This window comes from Eleginops maclovinus, chromosome 16, assembly GCF_036324505.1.
Source record: "Eleginops maclovinus isolate JMC-PN-2008 ecotype Puerto Natales chromosome 16, JC_Emac_rtc_rv5, whole genome shotgun sequence".
Lineage (NCBI taxonomy): Eukaryota > Metazoa > Chordata > Actinopteri > Perciformes > Eleginopidae > Eleginops > Eleginops maclovinus.
Window position 1 is genome coordinate 20,101,601 of NC_086364.1, and position 27,065 is coordinate 20,128,665.

Here is a 27,065-nt window from a genome sequence, read left to right on the forward strand (position 1 = left end):
AAGCCTTCAAAGATCAGTGCAACACCTTGAGCTCCATCCCCTCTTCCAGCAGTTTGGCAACTTTACAGGTGGCTACGATCAACGCTTTGTAGTCAGCTTCCTCCAGTTTGAAGATGTCACTGGACAGTGGTTTGCGAGGCACCACAATGGTTAGTCCAGCAGTGTTTGGGTAAGGTGTCAGGAAGGCAACATGCTCATTGTCTTCCCACACTCTCCACTGTTGCTGCTCTCCACGTACAATACAACTGAACAGGTTATCATTGGAAGCATCTCCAAAAAAGTCAAAGCAGGAAGGTGCATTTGGTGTTGGCAGTCCTCTTCTAATCTTGGCTTGAACCTGGTCCAGTGCCTCGTCATCCCAGCGGGGGCCACTTTTGGAAGTGCAGTAACCAGGGTCATATGTGTGGAATTCCTCTTCACTTGCCAGATGGGGCTGCCACTTTGGCTCTAGACCATGAAGCGGGAGCAGTCGGATTTGTGCTGGCTGGTTTGGGATTGGATTGAAAACCAGGGCACAGCGCTGCACTCCCAGTCTCTCGCATAGCAAGCTTGACACAGCCTTTGCTCCTTGTAGGATAGTCAAAACATCAGGTGTAGCTAACTGAAAGATGCTGCTTGCTCCACTGAGAGTTTTTCTCTTCAGAATGGTTGACCCAGGGGTCCAGGGTTTGGGATCCAGGTAAGCGACCAGCTCATCAGTTTCCCAGATCACATCAGAGAAGCTCTTGAGGGGCCTGAGGACTTCCACTCGTGAAATGCCATCCACCATTGAGGCCACGAACATGACATCAGCATTCGTTTCAATGATGACATCACCTTTAGAATCCAGAGCTATGATTCCTGCACAGATCCCATTGAGATTTTCAGCCATCACTTCCCTACAAGCCTGCCTCAAACTATAGGCCTGTGTGGTGGTAGAGACTTGCTATTTTCTGGGCAATTGTGTGCCTCAGAAACACATCTCCATCTCCAGAGCAGGCAATGGCTAACTTGTCATCAGCATATATTCCTGCTCCTACTATTGCTGTATCCCCAACTCGCCCTTTCAGCTTACCTACTACCCCACCTGTTGATGATGCAGCAGCCAACCCTTTCCAACGATCCAAGGCCACAGCTCCAACTGTCTGCGGGTGATTATTTTTTGAGGTATTTCCTGCAGCGAGCTTTGCAGTCAACTGTTTGTGACGTATATCTGTGTAGAAATACTCAGGCCCAACAGGATTCTTCTTCTCCTCCAACCCCTGCAGAAACTCCTCAGCCCCATCTCCCACAATGAGTGAATGGGAGCTTTTCTCCATGACACACCTGGCGGCTTTTATTGGGTTCTTTACATTTTGCACACAAGCAACAGATCCTGACCTCATTGCATTGCCATCCACAATGGTTGCTTCCATTTCATTTTTGCCATCTTGGTTGAATACTGAGCCTTTACCTGCATTGAACAGGAAGCAGTCCTCTAGAGCTTCTACTGACTTCTGAACTGCATCTAGACTGCTGCCACCTTGTTGAAGCACTTGAGATCCGAGGGTTAAGGCTGTCTGTAGAGCAAACTCAACTACGCCAATCACTTCGGTGTTAAGCATCATCTCCTCTCCAGCCCCACCATGGATTACCAGAGTGTAGTCTGTGACAGTGCCAGAGGTGTTTACAACAGTGGCGTTGCCATTGTTTGGGCTCTCTTGGTAGTGTTTGGTCTCTCCATTCATTTTCTCAGGCTGACCCTGATTCAATGGACGCTCAATGGCTCCCATTTGGCATGCAATGGCATATCTAACAGCAAGGAGCATCACTAACTTCAGGTTTGTCTTCAGACTTGCTTGAAGTTTCTCCAGTGTTAGAGCAAAGCTCCCTTTTCCATTAAGCACAATGCGAACCTTGTCTTTTTTTCCAAGGTAGGTTACAGCCAGCTGATCTTGGGCATAAACATTCCCTACTCCACACTCCACGCCCTCCATCATATCTGTACCTGTGAGGTAAACAGATGGACATCCAAAGGGGTCCAGGTACTTTTTCAGAGGATTGTCAGATGGCAACGATCGACGCAGTGCAGCTAGGTGGGGTCCAACTCCATGACCACTTTTGGTGTTTCTGATGAGGCTCCTATGCTCCAAAAATGCAACATGGAACAAGCGTAGCAGGTCAGCAGTGTATATGATCATGTTATTTGAGCCGATGCAAGACGCCAAGGCATTTACTAACTTGTGAGAATGCATGGTGAGTGAGTATGTTGGATCACAACGGCCATGTTTGTAGTGCCTCATATGGGTAGGTGTGACAATCATGTGCTTGGCAGCGGATTCCCCAAGAGTCTGCCTCAGGGAAAGCTGCAAAGAAAAGTTAACCCAAGCATCAAACAGGCCTCTCTGCTCTCTGAGAGTAGAGAAGACATCAGGATAGGAGGACAAATCAAAAGTGAGAACAGGGTGTGTTTCTTTTAAGTTGAGGCTCAGTTTTGGGGTATTTACTCCTTGCAAGGGGAATGTTAGGGAGGTGGACACACATAACTAGCATTGTTTACTATGACAGACCCATTGACTGCTTCAGTGTGGACAAGGTTTAGGTCCACAGTTTCAGACAGGTTGTACACATGCTCCGTCACAAGACCGGCCACCATCCCATCGACAGCACTGTGCTCAAACACCATCCCAGCTGTGCTGTCCTCGAACACCACCAGGTTCACCACCTGTAAATGAGGAAACTGTGAATGAACACTCTAAGCACTGACCCCCCTTAATAGCACTGATAGCATATGTTCAAACCTGGAATGGACATTTTCTTAACTTTAAAATCTTGGCACGCAGCAAACTGTGAACTAAAAAGTTACAACGATTACAAACTGCTTTGTGTGGTATCTAAAATGCACCTTTACCAGGTCGTGAAACAGCTTTTCAGTTCAGAAAAGGCAGTATTACGATAATGAAAAACAAATTCAAACAGTAGGAAAAAGTGTTTATGAAAGATGTAAGAATTCTGATTTCCGTATAGTTGAAAATCCTTAGCCAGATAATATCCAATACCTTGTCATAATATCTCAAATAAAGGCTGCCTTCTCCTCCTTCTCCGAGCCTCACTGCATTAAGAGTATCAGCCAGTTCAGAGGGAGGGTTGCAATCCTCCAGACAGAGGGTCAGCACAGCGCTCTCCATCAGACTCAGGGATGCCGCTGTCTCCCCTCCTTGCCCCAAGATCTCTTCCCTGGTGGCAGCCCAGACTTTGCGGTCCAGAGCCGAGAGGCTACAAATGGCAGATGGATCATTCTGTTTTCCTGCTCTGGGTTGATCCATCACCTGAGCCAGCTGGTTGTAGATGTCAACAAACGGTCGAGCAGAAACTGGCCCACCAGTGCTGGGACGCCCCAGTATGTCGACAGGGAACACTCCTCCATAACAGGTGACAATGGCATGAAGGCTATCTGGGTAGACCTGGAGCAAGCAAAAGAAGATTAGAAATAGAGCAGACTTGTTAAGACCTCTAATTTTTCATGTTGCCAATAATCTCACCTTGATCTCATCTTGACTTCTGCCAGGAATCCGGCTGGCAGCGAAAACCTCGGACTGTTGTGTGTTCTCCATTGGCACATTGCCCTCCAGCAACATAGGCTCGCTGTACAGCTTTGCCGCAGCCCAGAGGAGAGCAGCTGCCCTCCCTAGCTGGGTACATCCCTTTGCTTTGGTAGGAAGAAGAACAACAGGAAGGGCAGTAGAGGTGGGTAGGGGGTCGTAACAAGACAGCAGACTTCTCTTGAATTGCTCCGTCACCCAGTTTTCTTTGCCTAAAGCTCTTGTTGCAAGTTTTTCCTGGGCCTCTTGAAGGAGCGCCCTCTGCTGTTCCAGGGTATTTTTGAACTCTGGGTAAAGGTCAGCTCTTAAAGTGAGCTGCAAGACACGACTCACTTCCTGCAAGGTAACATCCAACTCTGGAACAGGGTAGTTGAAAAGTGTCATCCTGTTGATGTGGAGTAGGCTGAGGAAGAAAGATAAAAACAATGAATGGGGAAACTAAGTGCTGATTAATTGATGGACAAGACTGTGCATTGTAGTTGCAGTAGAATTATAGCTTAAAAAGGAGACAGAAAAACAAAACGCATGCCCTTGCATGTAAACCGTATTGCACCACAACACATTTTTGCATGCATACTCTACAATCTCAGCAAACACACATATTTAGCCTAACCAAAACAGAAACAAATACTCCTCTAAAAAATACAGTAAACCGGGGCCAGGAATGGAGTTATGCCAAGTATAACTCATTCAATAAATCAGCCAAAGTCAGCACGACAAATCCTAAATCATCAGAAGCGGCTGAACATCATCTTCAATTGTGTTAAAAGGAAGATCACCTAATCATGAAACATGATACAAACAACAGATTAGGGATCTGATCATTTCTCATCTAGCACCATCGTGAGGTTATTTGCATCTGTCCAATACTTAAATATGATCAAAGTGCAAAACTAATGAATTCCAATCATCCTCAAGTGTGCTAATTAGCACATTTTAGCTGCATGCTAACATACTAATGTAGTAATGGTAGGCCTAACTAAGATGGTGAACATCTTATCTGCTAATGGCAGCATGCTAACATTGTCATTGTGTGTGCGTGCATGCAGACTTTAGCATACTGTTCATACAGCCTCACCGGGCTGCTGACATACTGTACAGTAGGACTAAATACGCACACACAATCTGGCATGTGCCTCTTCTCATCCCTATTACATTTCCTTCACATGATGTCCAACCTTTCTTACATTAGAGGAACCACTAATTGAATGATCTGAATGTTGGTAAGGGACAGCTGAATCGAACACAGGTCTCTTTGTGTATGAATGTAGTAAATATGCATGGAACGCATCCAGCTTTTAGTTCTCCATTAAACAATGCCCCTGGAATCGGACCAGAGCAATAACTGATAACGAATCCTATCTGCTCCCACGTGAAAGCATTTAGTCACTAATTGTCAGTATAAAACTGAAGCATGATTTGTTGCTGGTTGTCAAGGGAATGCGTCCCTTGCTGTATTAGAAAATTAGATTTCTCCTGATCAGTGTAAGTCCTGCACACAATGCAGTCTGTCTGTTTTCTAACTGAGGATGGATTCAGATTCAGATGGGATAGTGGTCTTGTGATTCCAATAGTTCCTTTACTGGTTACAAGCAGTACTTCCAGTATGTCTACTACCATGTATGACATAATATATATTTTTCAAGGGTTAGGGTGGGGGCGCGTGGCTTACAATGCCCATAAGATCAGACCAGACTTTACGGACATTCAAATATTTTTTTCAAATCAGCTAAAACAATTCAGAAGATGTATTTTTCTAACTTAAAGGACAATTTCACAGATGTCTCATGTAATCCCAGTGGTGTTAGACCTTGCAGATTATTTACATTGTATTTGCTGAGATATTTTGAGATGTTCTGTGATTTTCCCAAAGCAATAGCGGTAAAGGAAATTCTATTTAATTCAAGCATTGAAAATAAAGAAAAGAAAAGATTTTAAAATAAATATTATTTCAGAAACAACACACAATGCCTTTGGATACGCAACAGAAATCCCATTTATTCTACTAAATATAAAGGTCCACGTAAATCTGATCACGAGGAGGAATGTAGATTAACAGGAGATAACGGAGAACTGTGTTTTCACAAAGACACAGTATATCAATATTCAATATTAATTGATTTAATTGGTATATCTGTTTCTTTTATATCTTGATGAAAAAAAAGCATTTTCTTTAATAAAATAACTACTCCATTGGAAATGTAACAACTATTAATAATTATAAAGACAGCATTTTTTATATATATTTTTTCTTGACTTGTTGTGATTAAGGACTTTTGTTATTCTTACATTTTAAAACTACTCTCAAGAAATCATCTCCACAAAACTGCCAAAAAACATGTGAAGTGACAGAAATGACTTGCTTTTTAATTCACCTAATTTAACACCTAATTTATAAAAACAACATGACTTATTATGTTTCAGAATTACCATCATCATTGTAAATCCTTCATCTGGACATTATTGTTATTCATAGAAATCATTTCAAAAACAAAATCAGCTTACCTCAACCTCAGAGATCGGGCCAGTCGGTAAGGGTGGAAGAAGAGTCTCAGAGAGGAAAACTTGGTCTGACTAATGCAAGAAGGGTTTGACGATAATATACAAGCAGTGACTCCAATTAAGCAATTCAATTTCTCTCTCTCTCTCTCTCTCTCTCTCTCTCTCTCTCTCTCTCTCTCTCTCTCTCTCTCTCTCTCTCTCTCTCTCTCTCTCTCTCTCTCACTCTCTCTTCTCTCTCTGCCTGTCTCGTCCCTCTTTTGTTTGTTTGTTTTGTACATCATATATGACTAATACACAGTCTAACTTCACAAAAGCACCATCATCATTATCGTGTTTATATGATAATATAACACCAATGGTCTTTATAGCCAGAAATGTCTGAACTTGCTCTGCTATATTGTTAATGTCTGGCATTAATGATTCAATCTACAGACATTAATGGATCCAGTGAGCTCCCAATTTTACCTAACAAATGACAGCAGACAAAACATTAACTGTTTAAATTAGTTTTGTGTTATTGCCATCAAAAAGCTGTTTCATTTCACATCAACTGGATGTACATTTTCATTATTAAGGGTATATAATGGTAGTATTCAATTTGAATTTTTTCAACCTCAAAATTGCAAAAATGCCTACAGTGTCTGTTTCTGTTTTTAGATAGTTTGAACTCACACTTCATGATGTTTTTAAATAAAAAAAGAATAAGGTTTCAAAGTCAAGATAAATCTTAACTTTTAACTGAAATGAACTGTTTGCTCTTGCTTTTGTTACAGAATGTTTCACAAGCAGAAAATTACAATAAACTAATAATAAAATACAATTTAAGAAAAAAAGGTTTGAATGTATTGAAATCAAACATACATTGAAAACATTTACATGTATATGAACCATTTTAACTGTAATTTAACGCGTTTCCACTTACTTTTGGCCGCTCTGACTACCCGTACTGTAAATGCACTAAGAAATGCGCAACAGATATACCTGTTGCTGGCTGTGTGTTATGATCACAGAGTGCAAATTATTATAATGTGATTTATATTTTGTACGTTGTGGTATATACGGACTTCAACGCTCCTGGCGAGGTCCCTATCGGGGCTGTCTTATAGTTCTCTGTGCAGGAAACTCTCACTCAGATCTGGTCACACTGAGCCGAGGCTCACTTGACAGCAGCTGTGAACCTTAGACATAGACACCTGTAAACATGGGGATGCAAGCTCAAACTCTTGTTTCTGCAAAATGGCTTGCAAACATGGTCAACCGAAACCTTGTTGGACCTGGTCTGCGGATCCTGGACACGTCCTGGTACCTGCCCACGATGAACCGAGACGCCAAGAAGGAGTTTGCAGAAACTCACATCCCAGGAGCGTCTTGTTTCGACATTGACGAGTGCTCAGACAAAACCTCAAAGTACGATCATACGCTCCCAAGTGAGCAGTTTTTTGCAGACTATGTAGGGAATTTGGGCATTGGAAATGGCAGCCATGTGGTTGTTTACGACGCCAGTGACTTCGGGGCGTTTTCCTGCACCAGGGTTTGGTGGATGTTCCGCTTGTTTGGACACCCTCAAGTGTCGGTGCTCAACGGGGGTTTTAGGGACTGGGTCAAGCGAGGATATCCGACAACAGGCACGTACACCCGGCCTGAAGGGGCGCGCTTCACCGCCACCATGAACCGCTCCTGGGTGAAGTCATTTGAGGACATGACAGAGAACATTAACACACAACAGTTCCAGGTGGTGGATGTGAGGCCCCGGGAGAGGTTCCTTGGCTTGGAACCAGAACCAAGAGAGGGTATGTAGTTGTAGGCCTATGTGTAATGTTTGCACTAAAGTAATATTTATTTTGTATTTGTTTGTCGTTCAAACTGAAATGGGTGAATCTGCATAATGAGTACTTTTACTTTCCGTACTTAAAGTATATTTTGATGCTAATATGTTTGTACTTTCACTTGAGTAATAGTTTGATTGCAGGACTTTTACTTGTTATAGAGTATTCCTACAATCTGGCACTCTGGAGCTGTTCAGTTTAACAGTGGTGGTGTTGTGCAGAGATACAAAGGGTTGTATGATGTAGGACACTATATGTCACAAGGGTTGTGTTGATGTTACCAGTCTATAGGAGGGTATTAATGTACTGTATGTGTCCATTATGTATCGCTGCATTATGTATCGCTGCATTATGTATCGCTGCATTATGTATAGCTTGTAGAGTAAACAAGGCGGCCTCTGTGACTCAAAGTTAAGAGGTTTTGTTGTGATTAGTTTTTATAAGCTAAATTGTGCATTGTGGGAAACAGCTGCACATTCTTTTGATACAAATAAATGTTCCAGTGATTTAAAGTCACTAGAAAAGGGCATAATTTATATAGCAAACACACCCTTAACATCAATGCTCAAAAATCCAATTGCTATGCTAAATAAGCACAAAGGTCATAGGCTATTCCTTAGGCCTGATTGTTTTACTAAAATGTATTTTGAACGTCAAAGTTGATTTCTAGCACTCTCTTGTGATTATACTTAAAACAGGGATACTTAATTGTGCTACACGTATGTCCAAAAAGATAATCTTCTGTATAATTTTCCCACAGGTGTCAAATCGGGTCACATCCCCGGCTCTAAATGCATGCCTTTCTGGGAGTTCCTTGATAAAGACGGCATGATGCTCCCCCCGAAGAAGCTGAGGAAGTTCTTTGAGAAGTCACAGATCGACCTGAACAAGCCTCTCATTGGAACCTGTGGCTCCGGAGTGACGGCCTGTCACATGGTGCTGGCTGCTCACCTGTGTGGGGCCCCGGGGGCCTCTGTGTACGACGGATCCTGGGATGAGTGGTTCACCAAAGCTCCACCTGAGCATGTCGCCACCGTGGTCAAACCAGAGATTTAATTTACCTATCAGCATTTAAAAAAAATAATTCACACTGGCATACTGATACATTCTAATTGTGATCACAATTATATAAGCTTCCAGAAATAAACTTAAGTATATGCTGTGCGTGCTTGTTACAGAATCTGAATGTGGATTCAAAGAGGTCCGATTATAATTTATTGTGGCTTTCCCTTTTCTGTAGTGTGTGCTATAGGTTTTGTGCATGTAAATGGTCGGCAAAGGCCAAAATCCCAAAGTTCCCTCTAAAGGGAGTTTCTCTCCCACAAACTCTAACTGTGTTTTTAAACATGTTAAAAAGAACTACTACCGTCCTTCTACAGTCCTTATTTACTGAAAACAAATCTGATGCTGCTATTTTCAATTTAGCTCATTTCAGCACATTTTGAGCTTTTTCTACTCCTGCACTTGCCCCATGTGGGTTCTTGTGGAAATGTATCCACATGGCACAGCCTGCTGGTACTATGAGGTAATGCACTTAAAAGAATGTGCCCTTGAACACTTTGATAGGTCCAGTTTGTATGTCAAAGCCTTTTACCTAACAGTTATAAACTGTCCTAGATGAAGCATTTTAGAAGGTAAAACAAATTAGTCTTGATATGTGATTTGAAATAAACCTATTTTTTTATGTTGACAATTTCTTATTAATAAATGCAAGTTTAAGAATGTGTGTCTCATTTTATTTTTTGTGGGCCTATTATCTTAAACTATGATATATTTTCCTATAAACCCATTGAGTGTGAGGGAGATTTGGTCAATCAATATGTCTTTGACCCACAGTATGTTGCCCTTCTTCCACTGACAACTAACACAGCTAAATATTGACTGTTCTGGTTATTGAATAAAGGAGCTTTTCCTCCATATCATGCACTGGAGATATTTCAAAGGGAAAAAAGAGACATTAAACCCAAAGTTAGAAAAACAAAACCAGACATTTTTGTTTAACATTTGTCAAATAAATCATCAGTGTATCCACTTGACCTGCTCCTATCATGAACGTGCACGTTTTACAATAATTAAATGACGATTTGTTGAGACACAAACAAAACATTCCTATGATTCATGTTTACTTTATTACTCCTCTTTAAAACGCCCTCTCTAACGTTGCCCTCTAGCGCCCGGAGCTTGTACTGACTCTATCGGCTCGTCATGGCGGCACAGACCCGGGCTCTGGTGTCCTGTCAGTGGCTGGCAGATGCTATCAGAAACAATCTCGTCGGTCCCAAACTTCGCATCCTCGACACGTCATGGTACCTCCCGAAAACCAAGCGCAACCCGAGGGCTGAATTTGTGCAAAAACACATCCTGGGCTCCTCGTACTTTGACTTGGACGATTGCAGCGACAAGACCTCTGCTTTTGATCACATGCTGCCAACTTCCAGCCACTTCTCCCAGTATGTAGGAGATCTGGGTATTGGGAATGACACGCATGTAGTAGTGTACGACACCAGTGGCTTTGGGTCGTTCTGCGCGCCCCGGGTGTGGTGGATGTTCCGGTTGTTTGGACACAGGTCGGTATCGGTGCTGGACGGGGGCTTCAAGAACTGGCTGGCTGAGGACCATCCGGTGTCTTCTGACTACTCCAAGCCGGAGTTTAGGGAGTTCAAAGCGACCCTGAATGCTTCGTGGGTGAAGAGCTATGAAGACATGCTGGAGAACATTAGGACCAAGAAGGTGCAGGTTGTGGATGCCAGGTCAGCAGGTCGATACAGGGGTGTTGAACCGGAGCCAAGAGACGGTGAGATGCATATTTAAATCACATGTTTTTTCCATTGAGCAGAAACCAGAAAAAAATAATTCCTTAGTCGAAAAATGTAAAAGCTAAGTGTGCAAAGCTAAGAAAGTTGCATGCCTATAATTCGTTGCAATTCTGCACATTTTAGCACACACATTTTCTCAGTATAGCCTACATGATGTATTTCTGTACGCAATTTATTTAATGAAAAGTCCTTATTTTACATATTGTGGTCTTGTGATGTAAAACCATGTAAACAATTGTAATTTCAAACAGTTTTGTTTGTTTTTGTGCATTTATCAATGACATGCTTTTAGTACTAGAACAAATACTGAGATATTGTATTACGGTATAAAATCACTACATTTAAAAGCTTACTTTGTGAAAGTACTGCAAAAATATTGGCATCAAAGTATATTTAAATTCCCATCCACTTGCAGAATGGCCTTTTCAGAATTGTGTGTGTTATATATCTTGGTTATAATTATTGATGCATTATGTTGAGCTCTTAACTACTTTATTTAGGCTACTGCCCTGTATCTTAACCCCTAACAAATATAACATCATTTATTTGTTTAATTATATCTTGCATTAGTAATGTGAATCTGTAAAGCAAGTAGTAACCTAACTAATAGGTCAAATGTTGTCTAAAACTTATAAAAAATGTAAAAACTATAAGTGAAGAGCTTACAAATACCTCAAAATCATACTTAAGTAATTTGCATTAGTAGATCTGCTCAGTTGAATTCTCCTCCTGCGTAGTAGTCCACTTACTGAATGTCTTTCAGCCTCATATCATGTTCTTCAAGATTCATTATTGTCACATGGACGATAAAAACAGCGTAGAAGAAATCTTAAATCCCAGGCTTCTCTATCAGTGCAACATACGATATATATAAGACCTAAAAAGAGATCAAAATAGTGCAGATAAAGATGGTCAAACTGTCATGGGTGCTAACTGAACCATCTCTATACAAACTAAGCTACTATCTGCTGATCAGGTCCATTAGATGTGTCTGAAAGCTTCAAGAAAACTCCGATCAGAGAAGCTCAAGTTGTGTTTGTTCTCTTTTAGTGATGTCCGTATTGCCCCAGATGTTTCTCACTCCTCTGTTTCCCTTTCACAGACACACTGCCGGGTCATTTCCCCGGTACCATCAACATGCCGTTCCCTTCCTTCATGGACTCCTCGGGGAAGCAGCTGGACACTGAAGGCCTGTCCAAACTGTTCAGCGGGTCGGGGGTGGATCTGCAGAAGCCGCTCTGGGTTACCTGTGGCTCCGGGGTCACGGCCTGCCACGTTGTTCTGGCCGCTGATGTGCTCGGTTACCCAGGGGTGTGTGTTTATGACGGCTCCTGGTCTGAATGGTTTAAAAGGGCATCTCCGGAGTATATCATCTCAGAGGGAGAGGGAAAGAAGGTGTGATAAGAAGCAAGGCTCTTAGTTTTACAAGGGAAAGCTGCCAACAGGAGAGATAGATAAAGAGTATCACAGTAGCCTCATAGTGTACTTTCTACTGATTCTGGGGAGATAGTACACGCTGTATGCAAACATTCAGCCCGTTATGAAACTTAATAATTAACTAAACTCGTTTCAGGAGTTAATAATCTACTCTACTTATCCAATGTATCTGACTTTTTCTTCTTAGGAAAGTTTCATATGTTAGAACGGTTTAGAATATCTGGATAACATGACAGTTTTGTTTGTGTCTCAATGTATCGTAGTTACAGGACTCCAACATGTATTAATAAAGGACACTTTTGATTTTAATAAGTGCAATTTCATGATGGAAGCAGGTCAAGTTGATATATCGATGGATTTTACAAATGTGAAAATAAACGGTTACAGCCTGGTTTTGTTATGCTAACTTTGGATTTGTTGTGATGTCAGCTGTTGCTATGCTCCTTGGGGGTGAAACGAAACAAACAAAAGGCCACTCCACATTCAGAAGCATCTACACTGCCTGGCCAAAAAAAAGGTCACACACTCTAATATTCGTTTGACCGCCTTTAGCTTTGATTACGGCACACATTCGCTGTGGCATCGTTTCCACAAGCTTCTGCAATGTCTCAACATTTATTTCTGTCTTGCATTCATTTTTCGCCAAGATCTTGTTTTGATGACCGGAGATTCGGACCACTTCGCAAAGTCTTCTCCAGCACATCCTAAGATTCTCAATCAGGTTCAGGTCTGGACTCTGTGGGGGCCAATCCATGTGTGAAAATGATGTCTCATGCTCCCTGAACAACTCTTTCACAATTTGAGCCCGATGGATCCTGGCATTGTCATCTTGGAACATGCCCGTGCCATCAGGGAAGAAAAAGTCCATTGATGGAATAACCTGGTCCTTCAGTAAATTCAGGTAGTCAGCTGACCTCATTATTTGGGCACGTTGCTGAACCTAGACCAAACCAACTGCAGCAACCCCAGATCATAGCACTGCCCCCACAGGCTTGTGACTGGGCAGTGTACTTTGCCTAGTTAAAGGTAACGCCACTGTATCTTCGTGAACCATGTTTTTAAAGCATTTTCAATGACTTAAAAGTGCACCTTATATTTAACTTGACTTTAAAATTATATTATAATAGTATGTTATAATAGTATTGTTGCTGTGCAGTTTACAGCTGGACACTGAAGGCCTGTCCATACTGTTCAGCGTGGTGGCGGGGGGGGGGGGGGGTTCTGCAGCAGTCACTCTGGGTTACCTGGGGCTCCGGGGTCACGGCGTGCCACAATGTTCTGACCGCTGATGTGCTCGGTTACCCAGGGGTGTGTGTTTATGACGGCTTCTGGTCTGAATGGTTTAAAAGGGCATCTCCGGAGTACATCATCTCAGAGGGAGAGGGAAGAAGCTGTGATAACAAAGCTCAGATAATTCAGAAGATGTATTTTTCTAACTTAAAGGACCATTTCAAAGATTGTCTCGTGTAATTTCAGTGATATATGTGGAATTTCTTTCAATGTCCCAAAGCAATAGTGGTACAGAAAATTGTGTTTCATTTTTTGGGTTCAAAACATTGAAAATAAACAAAAGAAAACAAACATTCCTTTCCAGAAAAAACACACAAGGCCCTGGGATACACAACAGAAATCCCTGTCAACTTTTATTCTACCAAATATAAAAGTCCAATTGAGTCTGATCAGAAGAAGGAATGTGTCAAATAAATCATCAGTGTATCCACTTGACCTGCTCCTATCATGAACGTGCACGTTTTACAATAATTAAATGACGATTTGTTGAGACACAAACAAAACATTCCTATGATTCATGTTTACTTTATTACTCCTCTTTAAAACGCCCTCTCTAACGTTGCCCTCTAGCGCCCGGAGCTTGTACTGACTCTATCGGCTCGTCATGGCGGCACAGACCCGGGCTCTGGTGTCCTGTCAGTGGCTGGCAGGTGCTATCAGAAACAATTTCGTCGGTCCCAAACTTCGCATCCTCGACACGTCATGGCACTTCCCAAGAACCATGCGCAACCCGAGGGCTGAATTTGTGCAAAAACACATCCCGGGCTCATCGTTCTTTGACTTGGGAGACTGCAGGGACAAGACCTCTGCTTTTGATCACATGCTGCCAACTTCCAGCCACTTCTCCCAGTATGTAGGAGATCTGGGCATTGGGAATGACACGCATGTAGTAGTGTACGACACCAGTGACTTCGGGTCGTTCTGCGCGCCCCGGGTGTGGTGGATGTTCCGGTTGTTTGGACACAGGTCGGTATCGGTTCTGGACGGGGGCTTCAAGAACTGGCTGGCTGAGGACCATCCGGTGTCTTCTGACTACTCCAAGCCGGAGTTTAGGGAGTTCAAAGCGACCCTGAATGCGTCGTGGGTGAAGAGCTATGAAGACATGCTGGAGAACATCAGGACCAAGAAGGTGCAGGTTGTGGATGCCAGGTCGTCAGGTCGATACAGGGGTCTTGAACCGGAGCCAGGAGACGGTGAGATGCATATTTAAACCACAAGTTTTTTCCATTGAGCAGAAACCAGAAAAAAGAAATTCCTTACTCTTATATTTCCAACGAAAAAAATGCAGGTTAAGAGTGCAATGCTTAGAAAGTTGCATGACAATAATTTGTTGCAATTCTGCACATTATAACAATAAATCAAGCAATTTCTCAGTATAGCCTACATAATGTTTTTCTTATAGGCAATTTATGCAATGAAAATAAATGGTCATCAGCCGTGTGTACAGTAACAAACCGTGGAAATGTAGAATTCTGAAGATTTAAAAGAGAAAAATGGCTTGGAAAATTAGGACTGTATACAGTTGAGGGATTCTTTTATAAGAGAAGCCACAAGTTAACATGAACAATGTTTTTTGTTTAATTTACAAACAAAACTTAATTAAGAACTCAGGTTTAAAAAGAAAATGAAAAAATGAGAAAAAATGTTCTGATAATGTGAAAATAACTGACCGTGTCAAAAAGTGTAACTTCAAACACAGTTTTATTTGTTGCTGTGCTGTCATCAATCACAATGACAAGAATTACTCAGATATTTTAAGAGCACTGCATTAAAAAGCTTACTTAGTGAAAATACTGGCAAAAGTATTGGCATCAAAATATATTGAAGTCCCATCCACTTGCAGAATGGCCTTTTCAGAATTGTATGTGTTATATCTTGGTTATAATTGCATTAATGCATGTGGAGCTACTTTATTTACTGCCCTGTATCTTAACCTCTAAAAAAAACAACATCATTTATTTGTTTATTTATATTTTGCATTGGTAATCTGAATCTGTAAAGTAACTAGTAGCCTAACTAATAGGTAAATGATTACCTAAAAAGTATAAAAAACTGTAAGTACTCAAGTAAAGATCAGAGAAGCTCAAGTTGTGTTTGTTTTCTTTTAGTGATGTCAGTGTTGCCCCAGATGTTTCTCACTGTTTCATCCTCGCAGGCATACTGCCGGGTCATTTCCCCAGTACCATCAACATGCCGTTCCCTTCCTTCATGGATGCCTCGGGGAAGCAGCTGGACACTGAAGGCCTGTCCAAACTGTTCATCGGGGCGGGGGTGGATCTGCAGAAGCCGCTCTGGGTTACCTGTGCCTACGGGATCACGGCCTGCCACATTGTTCTGGCCGCTGATGTGCTCGGTTACCCAGGGGTGTGTGTTTATGACGGCTCCTGGTCTGAATGGTTTAAAAGGGCATCTCCGGAGTATATCATCTCAGAGGGAGAGGGGACGAAGGTGTGATAAGAAGCAAGGCTCTTAGTTTCGCAAGGGAAAGCTGCCAACAGGAGGGATAGATAAAGAGTATTGTACTTTCTACTGATTCTGGGGACATAGCACATGCTGTATGCAAACATTCAGCCCGTTATGAAACTTAATAATGAACTAAACTTGTTTCAGGAGCTAATAATCTACTCTGCTTATCCAATGTATCTGACTTTCCTTCCTAGGAAAGTTTCATATTTTCGAACGGTTTAGAATATCTGGAAATAACATGACAGTTTTGTTTGTGTCTCAATGTATCGTAGTTACAGGACTCTAAAATGTATGATTATAGGACACTTTTGATTTTAATAAGTGCAATTTCATGATGGAAGCAGATCAAGTTGATATATCGATGAATTTTACAAATGTGAAAATGAATGGTGAAGTCCTGGGTTTGTTATGCTAACTTTGGGTTGAGTGTCCCCTCTTTTTCCATTTTGAAATACAGTGGGGCAAAAAAGTATTTAGTCAGCCACCAATTGTGCAAGTTCTCCCATTTAAAAAGATGAGAGAAGCCTGTAATTTTTATCATAGGTATACCTCAACTATGAGAGACAAAATGAGAAAAGAAAATCCAGGAAATCACATTGTAGGATTTTTAATGAATTTATTTTCAAATTATTGTGGAAAATAAGTATTTGGTCAATAACAAAAGTTCATCTCAATACTTTGTTATATACCCTTTGTTGGCAATGACAGAGGTCAAACGTTTTCTGTAAGTCTTCACAAGGTTTTCACACACTGTTGCTGGTATTTTGGCCCATTCCTCCATGCAGATCTCCTCTAAAGCAGTGATGTTTTGGGGCTGTCGCTGGGCAACACAGACTTTCAACTCCCTCCAAAGATTTTCTATGGGGTTGATATCTGGAGACTGGCTAGGCCACTCCAGGACCTTGAAATGCTTCTTACGAAGCCACTCCTTTGTTGCCCTGGCGGTGTGTTTGGGATCATTGTCCTGCTGAAAGACCCAGCCACGCTTCATCTTCAGTGCCCTTGCTGATGGAAGGAGGTTTTCACTCAAAATCTCACGATACATGGCCCCATTCATTCTTTCCTTTACACGGATCAGTCGTCCTGGTCCCTTTGCAGAAAAACAGCCCCAAAGCATGATGTTTCCACCCCCATGCTTCACAGTAGGTATGGTGTTCTTTGGATGCAACTCTGCATTCTTTCTCCTCCAAACACGACGAGTTGAGTTTTTACCAAAAAGTTCTATTTTGGTTTCATCTGACCATATGACATTCTCCCAATCCTCTTCTGGATCATCCAAATGCCCTCTAGCAAACTTCAGACAGGCCTGGACATGTACTGGCTTAAGCAGGGGGACACGTCTGGAAGTGCAGGATTTAAGTCCCTGGCGGCGTAGTGTGTTACTGATGGTAGCCTCTGTTACTTTGGTCCCAGCTCTCTGCAGGTCATTCACTAGGTCCCCCCGTGTGGTTCTGGGATTTTTGCTCACCGTTCTTGTGATCATTTTGACCCCACGGGGTGAGATCTTGCGTGGAGCCCCAGATTGAGGGAGATTAGCAGTGGTCTTGTATGTCTTCCATTTTCTAATAATTGCTCCCACAGTTGATTTCTTCACACCAAGCTGCTTACCTATTGCAGATTCAGTTTTCCCAGCCTGGTGCAGGTCTACAATTTTGTCTCTGGTCTCCTTTGACAGCTCTTGGCCATAGTGGAGTTTGGAGTATGACTGTTTGAGGTTGTGGACAGGTGTCTTTTATACTGATAACGAGTTCAAAAAGGTGCCATTAATACAGGTAACGAGTGGAGGACAGAGGAGCCTCTTAAAGAAGAAGTTACAGGTCTGTGAGAGCCAGAAATCTTGCTTGTTTGTAGGTGACCAAATACTTATTTTACCGAGGAATTTACTAATTAATTCATTAAAAATCCTACAATGTGATTTTCTGGATTGTTTCCCCCATTCTGTCTCATAGTTGAAGTGTACCTATGATAAAAATTACAGGCCTCTCTCATCTTTTTAAATGGGAGAACTTGCACAATTGGTGGCTGACTAAATACTTTTTTGCCCCACTGTATGTCCAGTTCATTATATGGAGGGAAAACTCCTTTATTCAATAACCTGAAAAGTAAATGTTTAGCTTTGTTTGTAAGTCCAAAGGGCTGTTTATTGTAGGTCGAAAGCAATAATGATTGACCAAGCCTCCCTTCAACTCATCAGGATTAAAAGAATCTATTTTCGTATTGATCCTTGTCTAGCGCTGATTTCGATGCCCAAAAATGTGCTATTTTTTCATACCATTTTATGTAACTTGATGTGAACTAAGAAACTTAAATTAAAAATAAATAAATGAAGGAGATAATAGGGCCTCAAAAATACTGCAGCTTTTGCCCAGATTGTTTCCAACAAAAAAAAGGGAAAAAATCGGGATGCTGACGCAGAGGAAATCAAAACTGGTTCAGTCCAGTTCCTGTGCTTGATTTGAGGTGTCTGGCAATATGCCCGTTTTTCAGAACAAAGTTTTTGCAATCAAGCTTTTTTTATAAAACGGTTGGACTTTGTGCAACTGTAAAATTGATATACTCAAATAGGACCATACCTGTATATTAATGAAATATAATTAATAAACTACTGAGTAAGACTCATTTTTTTAAACGAGTGCCTTAGGAGAGTGCATCAAAAGCTGTGCACTTGTTTCAAACTGCATCATCGTCTTTTGCAATTTGGTAGTCTTTTTTTTTTTTACACAGACAGGTAATAACTTTACTTTTTTGTGATGTCAGCTGTTGCTATGCTCCTTGGGGGTGAAAAGAAAAAAGGGGGAAAACAAAAGGCCACTCCACTGGGCAAAAGAGAACGAACAACTCTTTTTGAACAATTCTTCTCGAAGTGTGGACTTTGCTTACTGAACCTGAGGAACCAGCATTATTAAAATAAATCAAACCCCCCCACCTCCTCTGTGACTGAGAGAGGCTTGAATAAGTGTATATTAGCCTTCTGACACTCACCTACTGATGCACTATAAAGGCACAGGGTAAAAGCATGTAACCTTAATTAATCACACATTGGCATTATGATAATGTGAACAACATTTTCAATGACGTTAAAGTAAAGTAAAGGACGTCCTCAATTTCCCTCGGGATAAATAAAGCTTCTTGAATCTTCTTGAAAGCTGTTAGGACAACATCTGTCATGACTTAAAAGCACCACTTAACTTTTACTTGACTTTAAAATGATATTATGCTGTCCCATCTACCTAAATAGTATTCATAAATTGTGCACATGCCTAATAAATACTACCCAGATGTTATAGATACAATGGATATTGATGTGAATAAGATATGAATTTATAAATAGACAAAACAAAAAACGAGTAGTAAAAGGTGATTCGTTTAGGAAGAACGACTCAAAAGGAATGAATCCTCTGTAGGCGTGAACTGCCCATAATGAACGCCACAACAAATATGGCCGACCGACTCTGACGTGCGTCCCGTCAACTGCCTGAAGGTCCTCAGGAAATAAACAAATTGGGGTCCTTCCTTGCGACAAGCTAGCTGTCGAAACGGTGTTACGAGTCACATTGTTTTACACAACTGTGATAAATTGACAAGAGTAATACCGATATATGACGATTAGATAGCCAGGGGAATGTTTAAATAATCCAAGTTTATTTCGGTTTGGTCTTTTTCTCCCTAACTGGCCGGCAGTTTGTTTTCAAACCGTCGAAAGGGTGTTTTTTTACGTCCTCCGTCAACAGCAGCGACGTTAGCGTTAGCATTCAAGCTAACGTTGTAAAACCCACGTAATTCTGATATTTAACCGATTAAAAAGGAGGTAAGTCGAGCTACAATGTTTCCTTTAATCGTTTTCTGAATGTTGTAAGTGTTTCCTTTTGTAATGGACTGCATTGGCTTGATTTAGCTTGTAATTTCTACTAACGGTAGCCTCATAAACAACGTCAATTAGTGTCTTAATGGTTTTGCACAATTTAAAAATACACAAACATGACAGATAACAGATGAATAACAGTGCGGGAAGAGGCAAATAACCCCATTGGGATTATTTAAAGCCTCTGCCTAAATATTTTTTTTTAAATCACAATTTAATATAAAACAAGATTAATATACCAACAATTAAAAACAGCAAACCTAAAATGCTGTGGTTAAATTGTACTGCGATTATCAGAACACTGAATTGGGGCTAACTAACTAATGTTTGGTGAATTTAATTGGATAATTAATCTGTTTTTGGGGGTTTTTTTCCACAGGGAGGCGTTGATGAGCAGCAATGTCTGGCATCGCGCTTAGCAGACTGTCACAGGAGCGCAAAGCCTGGAGAAAGGACCATCCGTTTGTAAGCAGCAGCATCATGTTGATCCTTACTCAATATCAAGTCATTGCATCGTGTCTCAGATCTCATATTCAGAGGTGGAAGAAGTACTCAGATATTGTCCTTAAGTAAAGATTGAAGATACCAGAGTGTTGGAATTCTCTGTTAACAAGTAAAAGTCCTACATTCAAAATGTTCCTCAAGTAAAAGTACAAAATGATTGGCATAACAATATACTGAAGGTACCAACATTTAAAGTTCTCGTTATGCGTATTGTTCCATTTCAGAATAATATGTTATATTTTATCATAATTATTGATGCAGTGAAGTGTTATCAAAGCTGGTACCGGTGCAGCTAGTTTTAATGAATTTACTCCAGGTGTAACAGAACTCTGATTTAAGGGTTGATAATACACTGCCTGGCCCAAAAAAAGGTCACACACTCTAGTATTTGTTGGACCGCCTTTAGCTTTGATTACAGCACGCATTTGCTGTGGCATCGTTTCCACAAGCTTCTCTAATTTTTTGCCAAGATCTCGTACTGATGACGGGATTTTCAGACCGCTGCGCAAAGTCTTCTCCAGCACATCCCAAAGATTCTCAATCAGGTTCAGGTCTGGACTCTGTGGGGGCCAATCCATGTGTGAAAATGATGTCTCATGCTCCCTGAACCACTCTTTCACAATTTGAGCCAGATGGATCCTGGCATTGTCATCTTGGAACATGCCCGTGCCATCAGGGAAGAACAAATCCATGGATGGAATAACCTGGTCCTTCAGTATATTCAGGTAGTCAGCTGACCTCATTCTTTGGGCAAATTGCTGAACCTAGACCAGACCAACTGCAGCACCCCCAGATCATAGCACTGCCCCCACAGGCTTGTACAGTAGGCACTAGGCATTATGGGTGCATCACTTCAGCCGCCTCTCTTCTTACCCTGATGCGCCCACCACTCTGGAACAGGGTAAATCTGGACTCATCAGACCACATGACCTTCTTCCATTGCTCCTGAGTCCAATCTTTATGCTCCCTAGAAAATTGAAGCCGTTTTTTTCCCTGAATAGCCTCACTGACACATGGTTTTCTTACGGCTACACAGCGATTTAGTCCCAATCCCCTGAGTTCCCTTTGCATTGTGCGTGTGGAAATGCTCTTACTTTCACTATTAAACATAGCCGTGAGTTCTACTGTTGTTTTTCTACGATTTGATTTCACCAAACGTTTAAGTGATCGTTGATCATGATCATTAAAAATAGATTTCCGACCTCATTCCTTCCTGGAGATGATGTTTCCCCACTGTCCTTCCAGTTTGTAATAATGTGTTCTTAACCCGATTTGAGTAGTTTCAGCATCTCCTTAGATGTTTTCTCTGCTTGATGCATGCCAATAATTTGACCCTTCTGAAACAGATTAGCATCTTTTCCACAACCTCAGGATATGTCTTTCGACATGACTGTTTAACAAATGAGAAGCTACTCACTGCATCAGTTAGGGTTAAATAACTTGTTGCCAGCTGAAAGATAACCTATGCAGTAATTATCAGTAATTATCCAATGGGAGGCTCTTACATATTTGCTTGGTTAAATCCAGGTGGGGACCTTTTTTTTGGCTGGGCAGTGTATATATTAAATAAATGTAGTTTAGTAAAAGTACACTTTTCATTTCTGAATTGTAGTAGAGTAGAAGTAACAAGTAGCAGACATGGTACAAGTATCTCAAATTTGACTTAAGTTAAGGTACATGGTTGCTTTGCACCTCTGGTCATATTCCATAACGTCCATGATTGTTACTGGCACAAATTAGATTACACTCGGGTTTACCGGCTCCCTAGTGATGTGTTGTGTCTCTTTTAAACACACAGGGTTTCGTTGCGGTGCCCACTAAGAACCCTGATGGAACCATGAACCTGATGAACTGGGAGTGTGCCATTCCAGGGAAGAAAGGAGTAAGTAGACCAGCTGCTCTCTTGGGTCTTCAGAGCGACCAGCAATTAGAAACTTCCATATACATTTAGATTTTAGTACACTTTAGCAATCTTTAAAGTTTGTCTTCCACTCACAAAACCTTTCATTTAAATCATTGTAATTGCACATTTTAACAAGACTGTTCTTTATTCTGGTAAACATGTAATTCTGCATCTTAATCCACCTGTTTTACAGCTCATTCATTAATGTGTGTCATGTATATTGTGGATGTCCTGATCATGTTGCATGTAAAATACATTTAAATCATAAATCCAGTTAAATGCCCACTTCAGGTTTAGATCTAGTCAAGAACAACATCAAAAATACGACTGACCAACACAAGCAACCACTTTTAATACATAATGCTCATTTTATCTTTTGAACTTGACTCTGAACGTTTTGGGGATGACACTTTCCATTCCATACAGTTGTTATTCAAAGAATGACCCACGGTGGAGTTTGACTGAAAGAAGCCGTTGTTCCTGTGGTCTTTCTTGTATCTTTACTTGTGTTGAGTCCTTCGCAGTTGTTGGAATTTTCGTTCGCAGTTCTAATTTTGTTTCCTTTTTTGTCTTCATCAGACCTTGTGGGAGGGAGGACTCTATAAACTCAGAATGCTGTTCAAAGATGACTACCCTTCCTCACCGCCCAAATGTGAGTACCACACCTGCTACATAGTTTCAGAAAGTCAGTACATTGCCATCTTGAGCAGAAGATGACAGTATTTTCAAAACGACCGTATATATTTGAGTTCTCCTTGAAAAACTGATATTCTGTGTTCAATTTCAAAAAGCATATTTTTGTATATCAGGGTTTTGTCTCTCTTGCTGTTAGCGTGCGCCTTTTAACCAAAATACAGATTTCCCCCGCACAATTTTAAAGTGACAATATTTCTGTTAGTTAAAAACTGTATAATTAGTCCAGAAATATGAAGATGGTGTCAGATGTCTCGTCAGACGGCAGAGACAGCTCTGTTTCTATTTCATCCTTACTGACTGCCAGAGGCAGTGCTTTAGCACTGGATATATTCCGTCTGGCGCCTGCGCAGGTCGAGTATTTATAACAACAAAGTCACGTGTGACCTCGTATGACCCGGTTCTGGTATAAGTTCCGGTGTCCTCTACGAGATCAGTCCTTTTTCATCTTCTCGCTGCGCAGTGTTGCTCTCTGAGCTACAGAAAAGAATACAAATTAAAATAATTTACTACTTGAAGCTCGTCGCTGTTGTAGCCTCATGACCGTGTCAGTCGGAGCTGCGGGTTACTCGCCCTCCAGAGGCTGCGACGAGCTGTCTCTCTCCAGAGAGGGAACTGTGTGTCCACCGCTCGGACCTTTGAAAAAAAGGAGCACCAGACCGGCGGACGCTCCTGCCGTTTATCAGTACGGTGAGACACTGTTCCTAACGTTAATGTGACTGCTGGCACAGTTAGCAGAGTGCATTCGCCGAGCTAATTGGTGCTGTTACGGTGGTCCTGGGAAGGGCTGTGCTCTGACAAAACAGCGCCTGTCCCACCGGATCGTGGACGGCATTGCCCATGCATATAGGACAAGTGCCCGTCCTCTACCGTCTGGAATAAAATGCCACTCTACCAGGAGTGTCTCCACGTCATGGGCGACCCTTGGAGGACATAGGTGCTGCGGCCTCATGGGTATCACTGAGCACTTTTTCCAGATACTACAGAGTGAATGTTGCCACCTCCCAACCAGTGGGCGTGGTTCTTCTTCCGAGTTCCTCTACTACACCTTTAGGAGGTGAGTACTCAGGATTCTCACGACTCTGTTGTTATAAGTCATCCAGTGCTAAAGCACTGCCTCTGGCGGTCAGTAAGGATTCATAGAACCGTAGTTACATCCCTAACTTTCGTTTTACAGAGAATAAATAGGGGATGGATGTCCGGTGGGTCTGCCGGTGGATGAGTGGCAGGCAGCAGGCTGACACTGAAACTGAGATTTCCGAATTATATTGTTTCTTTTACTCTCCTTGTTTCTGCAGAGGAAGTAAAGAAACCATAACTCTGGATTTATTTGTTGTTTGAGGTGCAATATATGACTCAGGAGCTTTAAGACAAGAAGACACTTTTATTTCCGCTTCGCTCTAATGCATTATTTTCTCTGGAAAGTGGGCAGGAAGTGACGTCAGCGCCCTCATACTCATACCTCATCTCTAGAAAGCCTCTGTGTATAGTGTATGCTAAGTTCAGTTAATGAAAGCTTTATTAAGATATGTTTCTAGTAGGGTATGCATGTCCCTGAAGGATATTCTGAAAGATGTTGAACAAAGGTGTTATTGATCAGTGATGTTGGCAGAGGAAAAATTGCAATGTTTGGTCTCAAAACATTTACAGAACTTTAACAGATTGTATGAAAATAATCACATAGTGGCTGTTCTACAGTGACTGTGTTGTACTGTGTTTGAAACTTTCAGTTTTCCCATGTCAGTCTCGCCTCAAGCTTTAAAATGTCTTTCTTTTCACTGACTTCCTCTCAGGCAAGTTTGAGCCGCCAATATTCCACCCGAATGTCTACCCATCCGGCACCGTGTGTCTGTCCATCCTGGAGGAGGACAAAGACTGGAGGCCTGCCATCACCATCAAACAGGTCTGAGTTGGGATAACTGCTGTGAAGAAATGAATGCACAGGTTGTGAGGTTTCCATTTGACCAGCTCCCTATCACACGCTGACTGGAGGATTGTTGACCTGTTTTCAGATCCTGTTGGGGATCCAGGAGCTGCTGAACGAGCCCAACATCCAAGACCCAGCACAAGCAGAGGCATACACAATTTACTGGTAAGTGGGACTCTTTTTAAGGACTTTTTACAGACTTTAGTCCATCAAAATGTTAGATGTGTGCTCTTGCTGAATACATATTGTATTTATTTCTTTAAGTCAAGTCTATCTTCAAGTTATTTTACAGTCTAATGGAACAAGGACTTAAAAAACCAGAGGTGTAGAATCATCCAGAAAGAATCCCTCTCAATCATGACCCACCTCTGCCTCCTGCTCTCCTCTGCCTGCGTTGTCTTATTTCTCTGTGTTGGGGACGTTTCTTTGGCATCAACCTCTAGGAAAATGTAGCATTCGGGAGCCAGATCTGTGTAGATAAAAATAACGGACGAAATAGAAAGAAAACGAGTGAATATAGTGCGGCGAAACAGCAAGTGGATGAAACTCCTTCCCAGTTTGACTCTGTTATGGTGAAAATGAAACCTCCTAAATAAATGAGCAGCGTACATTAGAAATTAAAAACGTTTCAACCCTTTTGTGTTTCAGTCAGAACAGGATGGACTACGAGAAGAGGGTAAGGGCACAGGCCAAGAAGTTCGCCCCCATATAGAGAGGAGCGCCGGCCTCCAGCCGCCCGAGCAGCCTGATCTGAAGGAGGTGACACACCTGACGGACCACTCCAATCAGAATTCAGTTTTGAGTATTCTCACATTATGACAAAGGTGACAAGAGCCTGTTATTTCTCCTCTTTTTTTTCTCTTTTTAAACACGCAGTCATAATTTTACCTTCTTCAATAAATATGTATGCATTTTTGAGGCCTCGCTGACGGTCCTCTGCTGTCATCACATGACGTTTGTTATTTGTATCTCTTGTATAATCTCCAGTTTCATCATGAGCGCTGTAAAGCCCGCTCATGCATCCATTAATTCTATAAAGTCATAATCATAATGTCGACAGAGCTGTAGAAATGTCCAAACTACTGTGTGTAGTTCACTCGCTCGTGGCAGAGGAGATTTTCTTTTATTGTTCAACTTCCAGTTTTTTTCTTTACTTTTAATATCAAACCCCCAAGTATTGTAGATAGTGTTTCATGATTACGGGCAGGAACTGGGACAAAGGAGCCAGACGAACAATGGAAGTCAATCCTCCCTTTGTTCTTCTGATCCCTTGTCTCGTTCCTATCACATATCCATCACCTGAGTTTCCGGAAAAGCATAAAAAGAATACAAAGTCAGGTAAACGACAATCCTGGCACTTGGTTGTAAGCTAAACCGTGGCGATTGTGTTGTCGGGGAGTGGCGCTCTGTCCACCTCAGAGAAGGGAAGTGTTACAGGAGGATGCAGCTACGATTATTATAGTAGTATTGCTCATTCAACACCAGTTTGTCATCTGCCCCCCAAACTGCTTTATTATGAGATAGAGAGAAAGCTGCTTTGTCAAAGTAACAGCAATTGTCACACTGTGTTCATTTTGGCGCTCCCATCAGTTACAAAAGGCGTCACTTTTAGTTAATTTCTCCCACAAAATCAAATACAAACTTGTAAGAAACATGAAAGGTGTTAAATCTACGAGTGGATCAGGCGCCAGAAGCTGAAGGATCCTCATGGGAAGGGCCTCTCAACCAGCAAAAGTCGACAAGGAAGTGAAGTGGACTTGAGAGTAAGCGAAAAAGCCTGAGAATTGTTTTGCCTCTAAATATTTGAGTGCATGTATATAATATAAATACTGAAAAAAATTGTGGAAGTAATGTTTTATATTGTTTAGCCAGTTGACATTTGTGTGTGGTATTATGACAAAGAACACAATAAATGGCATAAAATTGTGAAATAAAGAATAAAAGAAAAACAATTGTTTGAATTTCTATTCGACTCACCTGCAGTTTTATGGGTTATCTGCTTTGTTTGAACCACAGGGAAACTCGTTATAGTAGAGGCAGGAAATACAAATATAAACCTGCTAATTAGCATAATAGGGCCCTTTTTAAGATAGCAGCTTGCTATTTAAATACCTCTGCTGAACAGTGAGTGTGTTAGCAAATCCTTCAGGTATGAAAAAGGGTCTTTTTTAATTTGTATTTATTTATTAAGCTTTTGAAAATCCCTTTTTTTTCTAAATGATTCTTGATTTCTACTAACTGTTATCAAAGCAACAGGTGAGTGGCTCTGAATAGCAGTT

The 27,065-nt window shown here is 41.5% G+C and overlaps 5 protein-coding genes across 5 annotated transcripts; 4 read left to right on the plus strand and 1 right to left on the minus strand.

The window, feature by feature from the left end:
* Positions 1-8: 8 nt before the first annotated feature.
* Positions 9-6,109, minus strand: si:ch211-256m1.8 (uncharacterized). The gene is given in 6 exon segments (XM_063903788.1): positions 9-901; positions 903-2,100; positions 2,529-2,683; positions 3,072-3,422; positions 3,501-3,963; positions 6,066-6,109. Coding segments are annotated over 5 exon segments (3,036 nt in total). The 5' UTR covers positions 3,945-3,963; positions 6,066-6,109; the 3' UTR covers positions 9-13.
* A 909-nt stretch (positions 6,110-7,018) lies between these two features.
* Positions 7,019-9,610, plus strand: LOC134877661 (thiosulfate sulfurtransferase-like). Its single transcript, XM_063903250.1, has 2 exons — positions 7,019-7,852; positions 8,649-9,610. The coding sequence occupies exons 1-2, from the start codon at positions 7,264-7,266 to the stop codon at positions 8,942-8,944; spliced, it is 885 nt and encodes a 294-aa protein (XP_063759320.1). The 5' UTR covers positions 7,019-7,263; the 3' UTR covers positions 8,945-9,610.
* A 447-nt stretch (positions 9,611-10,057) lies between these two features.
* On the plus strand, positions 10,058-12,532 carry LOC134877659 (3-mercaptopyruvate sulfurtransferase-like). Its single transcript, XM_063903248.1, has 2 exons — positions 10,058-10,682; positions 11,807-12,532. Exons 1-2 carry the CDS (start codon positions 10,094-10,096, stop codon positions 12,103-12,105), a joined length of 888 nt encoding a protein of 295 aa, XP_063759318.1. The 5' UTR covers positions 10,058-10,093; the 3' UTR covers positions 12,106-12,532.
* A 901-nt stretch (positions 12,533-13,433) lies between these two features.
* LOC134877660 (thiosulfate sulfurtransferase-like) lies at positions 13,434-16,349 on the plus strand. The gene is made up of 2 exons (XM_063903249.1): positions 13,434-14,624; positions 15,587-16,349. The coding sequence occupies exons 1-2, from the start codon at positions 14,036-14,038 to the stop codon at positions 15,883-15,885; spliced, it is 888 nt and encodes a 295-aa protein (XP_063759319.1). The 5' UTR covers positions 13,434-14,035; the 3' UTR covers positions 15,886-16,349.
* A 3,032-nt stretch (positions 16,350-19,381) lies between these two features.
* Positions 19,382-26,751, plus strand: LOC134877667 (SUMO-conjugating enzyme UBC9-B-like). The gene is made up of 7 exons (XM_063903258.1): positions 19,382-19,705; positions 20,139-20,224; positions 22,062-22,145; positions 22,746-22,818; positions 24,653-24,762; positions 24,872-24,951; positions 25,435-26,751. Exons 2-7 carry the CDS (start codon positions 20,159-20,161, stop codon positions 25,496-25,498), a joined length of 477 nt encoding a protein of 158 aa, XP_063759328.1. The 5' UTR covers positions 19,382-19,705; positions 20,139-20,158; the 3' UTR covers positions 25,499-26,751.
* The last annotated feature ends 314 nt before the right edge of the window (positions 26,752-27,065 follow it).

Coding starts and splice junctions, on each gene's coding strand:
- LOC134877661 (XM_063903250.1), top strand. CDS start 7,264: ATGGGGATGCAAGCTCAAACTCTTGTTTCTGCAAAATGGCTTGCAAAC. Junction 7,853..8,648: donor GGAACCAGAACCAAGAGAGG/GTATGTAGTTGT, acceptor ATTTTCCCACAG/GTGTCAAATCGGGTCACATC.
- LOC134877659 (XM_063903248.1), top strand. CDS start 10,094: ATGGCGGCACAGACCCGGGCTCTGGTGTCCTGTCAGTGGCTGGCAGAT. Junction 10,683..11,806: donor TGAACCGGAGCCAAGAGACG/GTGAGATGCATA, acceptor TCCCTTTCACAG/ACACACTGCCGGGTCATTTC.
- LOC134877660 (XM_063903249.1), top strand. CDS start 14,036: ATGGCGGCACAGACCCGGGCTCTGGTGTCCTGTCAGTGGCTGGCAGGT. Junction 14,625..15,586: donor TGAACCGGAGCCAGGAGACG/GTGAGATGCATA, acceptor TCATCCTCGCAG/GCATACTGCCGGGTCATTTC.
- LOC134877667 (XM_063903258.1), top strand. CDS start 20,159: ATGTCTGGCATCGCGCTTAGCAGACTGTCACAGGAGCGCAAAGCCTGG. Junction 22,146..22,745: donor CCATTCCAGGGAAGAAAGGA/GTAAGTAGACCA, acceptor TGTCTTCATCAG/ACCTTGTGGGAGGGAGGACT. Junction 22,819..24,652: donor CCCTTCCTCACCGCCCAAAT/GTGAGTACCACA, acceptor ACTTCCTCTCAG/GCAAGTTTGAGCCGCCAATA.